Source organism: Pteropus alecto, unplaced genomic scaffold (assembly GCF_000325575.1).
Source record: "Pteropus alecto unplaced genomic scaffold, ASM32557v1 scaffold359, whole genome shotgun sequence".
NCBI classification, from domain to species: Eukaryota; Metazoa; Chordata; class Mammalia; order Chiroptera; family Pteropodidae; genus Pteropus; species Pteropus alecto.
Window position 1 is genome coordinate 3,927,651 of NW_006443119.1, and position 5,308 is coordinate 3,932,958.

The 5,308-nt window shown below is 54.4% G+C and overlaps 1 protein-coding gene across 1 annotated transcript in view; it reads left to right on the forward strand.

The window, feature by feature from the left end:
* Window positions 1-1,523: 1,523 nt before the first annotated feature.
* Window positions 1,524-5,308, forward strand: part of VSIG8 (V-set and immunoglobulin domain containing 8) — a 7,348-nt gene continuing 3,563 nt past the window's right edge. Inside the window, exons 1-2 of the mRNA XM_006922909.1 lie at window positions 1,524-1,590; window positions 4,989-5,164. Of these exons, the coding sequence (XP_006922971.1) occupies window positions 1,542-1,590; window positions 4,989-5,164 (225 nt within the window). The 5' untranslated portion in view covers window positions 1,524-1,541. The remainder of the gene's footprint in view (window positions 1,591-4,988; window positions 5,165-5,308) is intronic.

The following is a 5,308-nucleotide window of genomic DNA, read 5'->3' on the forward strand; positions in this document are numbered from 1 at the left end:
AAAAGGAAATGAGGATATTCACTGTGTACATCTGGTGGGTCCCAGAGCACCTATTGTCATTGGGAGTGCGAGTGGAGGGCTTTGGAATGCAGAGGTGCATGGACTCCTTGTGCTTCCTTGGAGGGGTGGGATCTGGCAGCATCTCTGAGCCCCATAAATCTCTTCAAGACTCTTCCTGCCTGCCTTTCCTGTGCCCTCTGTGGGCTGTTGAATGGAGACACTCATGACCTGACTCACCTCCTCTGGAGGGGAGGCCCAAGGCCTGTTCTAGTACCCCCTGGACCAGCCAGCAAGGAATGGCTCTCTGCTTCCTCCCTCTTCTTGCCAAGAGCCTCTCACCTCAGCTCCAACCTGCCCATACCTTGCTGGCTTAATTATCCAGGTTATGAGGGTCCTCAGTCTCCCTTCCTGTGAATAGAAGCAAGGACACCAAATAGTCCCTAAAAGAAGTGCACACAGGGGCTCAGCCCCCCTCAGCAGAGACATGGCACATCCCAGTGAGTGGGTACACACATGCACAGGCACACCCCATTCCCTGACCCTCCTGGTGCTATTCTCCCCAGCACCCCTTACTCATCTATCCTGTCACCCGCACGCCCTCCACACACCCAGGTCCTTCTTCCCTCAGGCCTCACTGAACTGGTTTTAATTCTGTGTGGGAGGTGGGGCTGGATCCCCATAACACCCCCATCTCCCAGAGATCCCCTACACTCAAAGATGACCTTGCATCAGGTATGGTTGGGGGGCACAGCTTTAGAGGGGGTAGCCAGGGGAAGGCCCTGATCCCACACACCCCCCTACCCTCCCTCATTCAGCTCAGGAAATCCAAATCCCTTTGAAAGGCTGGAGGCCTCTGGGAGGCAGGCTGGGCACTCCTAGGGCCCTTTGATTTGCCTGGGCCTTCCCTCGAGCCCCAGTGGCTCCTTTCCTGGTGCCACTTCTCACAGACCTCAACCTGGGGGGAAGTCCCTCAGAGAATCAGGGGTAGAAGGGGGCAGGATTTGGAGACTGTGCCAGACCCCTGTGTCCTGGAGTCATGTTAACCCTTCGGGGCCTGGATGCCCTTCCTCCCCGAGCCTGGCATCTTCTCCCTCTTCCATTTCCCGTGGGGAAGAAGGCAGCAAACCCAAGTGGTGAAGGGAGCTCTGGAGACATCATAAAATGGGATGACTGCTGTCACCTGAGGACTGGGCCAGGAGGAAGTGGAAGTTTAACAGGTACCTAATTATAAGTCCCACTGGCTGCCCTGCCCCATTCTCGGGATAGGGAAGAGCTTGGGTGATGGCTGGGTAATGCCTGGGTAGGTCACTCTGTCACCTTGCTAATTAGGGTTTTTGGGACTCCTCCCTAAGGCAGGGGCCAGGCTCCCTCCCTCCCATAGAAATAACTCCGCTCCCCGGCCAGGCACTCATTGCACCTTCCTGCCACCCCAAGCAGTGTCTGGGCCTTCAGCTCCCCATCCCTCCACCCATCCCCACACACCCACCACTGTCGGCCCAGGGATACCCAACCCAGGAGGAGGAAACGTGGAGCCTAGAGACATGGGAGTTCGAGGAGCGTTCCACCTTCTACTCGTGTGCCTGAGCCCAGGTATGGGGCTGGGCAGCAGGCAGGGATGCCATCACGACAACAGATGGGCAGGGTAAGGGGCAGTGAGGGGCACACAGAGGATCCTCGGAGGTAGCCTGAGATGCCCTGGCAGGGTGTGGCTCACCCTTGCCCTGCTGCCACCCAGGTTTGGATATTGCCAAGGAGACTCTCCAGGAGAGTGCCATGCCTGAAGGTTCAGGGCATGTGTCTGTGAGCAGAAGTCTTTAACGTGCCTCTGTGTGGGGCTGGCATATGCGTGCCTGTGCTGTGACTGGGCACCAGGCTGCAGGAACTGGGGGTGGGGCAGGTGGTCAGGTGAGCAGCAAGGCTGGTGGGGGCTGAGGAGGAGCCTTTGAAAGAACCCTTTTCACCAGTGTGTGCGCTATTCCAGCCAGAGGGCCCTCCTCCCACTCCCAGGCCAGAGCCCAGGACAGAGAGTTGCCTGAAGAGGGAAGAGCCAGCCTTGGGCCGATGTGGCCTAAATGGCTGCTCGCAGCATGGCCGATGCCACTAGTGTGAGGCGGGGCTGAGACCTCCACTCCAGGCCTCTGTGTTGTGAGTTGCGGGTGGCATTTTTCCTCCTGGAAGAGGCTGATGAGGGTGGGGATAGTAACTCCCAGAGCCCTCTTACTCCACTGGGGCACGCCTTGAGGGCAGGGCTCAGGTTGGATGTCTTGGCTACTTGCCCAGGTTGGGGCAAGTCCCAGCAAGGGCCACTCTGAGTGGACATTGCTGGAAATGGCTCTCAGAGTCCCCTGGGATCTGGACTGGGGGTGAGGGAGAGTGGAGGAGGAGTTCATGGGAGGGGGAGTATTTTTAGCCTTTGTGTGTTAGTGCGAGTGTATGTTAGTATGTGTTAGTGTGAGAATGTGTGTATGTGTGTGTGTGTGTATGTGTGTGAATGATTGTGTTTCCAGCAGAATGTCTGCAACACCCTCTGGTGAGAGCTGGGCTGGCAGATCCCATGCAGGAAGCTCCACCTGTGCTATGGGCACCTGGGACATCTTCATGTATGTGGTGTGTGTCCTGGGTGTGTGCAGTGTATATTTATGCACGGATACCCTCTTGTGCCGCCGCCTTTCCTTCCCTCCCCCTCCCTCACCTTCAGTGGGAGATTAGGAACTCTGGAAGCAGCTTGAAAATTCACAAAGGATTTACAAGCTGAGAATACAGTGTGCAGTCCCTAGTGCTTTTGTTGGGGGACAATTAGTCACCACTGCCGTTTCCTTGCAGCCCACTGTGACTTCCCTCCCTCTCTCCAAGTTTTCCCATGCAGATCTTTCTACCACTCTGGCATTCTTCCCTCTCTCCAGCCTCTCTCTTCTCTCACATCCCTTGGGAGCACTTTTTCAGTGCCACAGCAAGAGGAATCAGGGTGAAACACAAGGAAGAACTTCCTCAGGAGAGTGAAAGAGTGCAGAAAGTCCGGAGCCCTTAAGAGGAGGTTGAGAAAGCTTTCAGGGAGATTGAAAGGCTAGGGCGAGGCTTTCTGGCCTGAGACAATGGAAGACACCCAGCCTAATGCAGGGTGGAGGCACTGGTCTTTCAGCCTGCTCCTCCTTCCCAAGCCCCCTTCTCTGAATACTTATCATGAGCTGTAACCAGACTCTTCTCTGTGGGTTGCTTCCAGGAGCCCGTCCTCAGGGTAGAGCCTTTGCTCTGGCTCATCCCTGGCTTGCCTTGTGTAGCCCCAGGATCTGGCAGATAGCATCAGGATCCTTATCGCGGAAATGAGCTGGTGTTCTCCTGGCCTAGGGCTGGAAGAGGCATCACCAGGTCCCGTTAAAGCCCCAGCAGCTAGCCTGCCTGCTTGGAGTCTCTCTGGAGCCTAGTATGGTTAGCACATGGTTGACAGTCCAGCAAGGGTTCTGAGGGGGCACGTTCAGTGATGCATGAGATATTGAGGGTATTGGAAGGGTGCCTGTTGGCTCTCTAGAACCAGGCTAAGCTTTTGCAGTTATGTCTTGTCTTGAATAAGTGCACATGGGAGTGTGCAGTGGGCATGTCTTCTGGATTAATCCAGACCTGTGTTTGTGTGAAGATGTGTATCTGTATGGATCTGATGGTGTCTGTGTGTAGGAAGGTAGGCCTGTACAAGTATGTGCCTGTATTTTGAAGGCTTGTAAGAGTGTGTCTATGTGTTGATGTGTTTGGCTGTGACAGCATGTAATTGTGTGTCTGAGACACTCTCTAAGTGTGAAGGTAATCCCAGGAGAGAGCCAGAGGAAGGCAGGGCAGAATGAATTGCTGAGACCAGGGCTTGAGACTCCAAAGGACTTGCTGACTCTCAAAAAAGAATGCAGGAGAGTGAGCCAGGCTTGGGGAGAGATCTGGGGAGGGAGGAGTGTTGGAGACTGCGAAGCTGAGCCCACCTGCCCTGCCTGCCAAGGTTGGAGCCCTGGTCACCTCCTGCGCCTTCTATTCCTCTCTGGGTGCAACTGATTGGGGCTAGTGCTTGCCTGGGGCTTCAGAGTAGAGAGGTAGAGGAACTCAATGCTGAGCTTCTAGATGCCGGCTCCTCACCCAGGCTGACTCAGTGGAGCGGGCTGGCAACAGCGAGAGGGGCCCCAATTGGAGCGAGCATGTGGGGGTGGCTGTACCTGAGCCATACAATCACACCAAGGCAGGGCACGAAGTGCACACTGCCACATGTCATCACACAAAGCTCATGCTATTCTACAGATAGATGCTTGCAGCCACAGTCCCAGGCACGCACCATTATTCACTCACACACGAACACAAGCCTGGTCACACACACACACTGACATGCACAGGCATGCAGCCACAGACATGCACTGTCATACACAAGACACACAGACACCTGTAATCTTCTGCTCCTTGGGCTGGGAAGGGACCCCAGAGACCATGGTGTCTATTCTCCTGCCTCCAGATAGGAGCACCTCACTTAGCCAGACAGGCAGCTTTTAATGAGCCAGGCTCCTCCATCAGAGCATTAACAGCTCTGTGTGCTCCATGTGCACAAACACACACACAATCATTTAAATATAAAAGCAGACATTCTACCTGGTCATGGCATGCATATACATACAAATAGCCACAAATGCTCATAAACACTCATGTTCACATATGTACATACTTATACATGCACACACAATCATGCATACATACAAGCATACCTAACAGCTGTATATATACAAACAAGATTCAGATGCAGTTTTATATATTATAGAATATAGACATACATACACAAGTGCGCACAGACATGCATATACCGCTTCATGCACACATGCAGACACACACTCAGAGCAGTCCCTGCTCCCTGTGGAACCCCCACAGAGTCTGGGTTGCTGCTGACAGAGAATGGTGGAGGGAGAGGCTGAAGCCTACTACCCGAGCTCTGGTTCTACTCCACCTCACCTGTCCTGCCTTTCCCTTAGCACTGCTGTCTGCTGTGCGGATCAACGGGGATGGCCAGGAGGTCCTGTACCTGGCAGAAGGTGACAGTGTGAAACTGGGTTGCCCCTACATCCTGGATCCTGAGGACTATGGTCCCAGTGGGCTGGACATCGAGTGGATGCAGGTCAATTCAGACCCTTCACACCGGGAGAATGTGGTGAGTGCCAGGAACATTGTTCCCCTTACCTAACACTCCATGGTGTCTACCTGATGGGCAGCCAACACTCTGAGGGGATAAGGAGGGCAGATAAGGAAACTAAGACCTGAACTTCCCCTAAGGCCTCTCGTGGAATGGGACAGC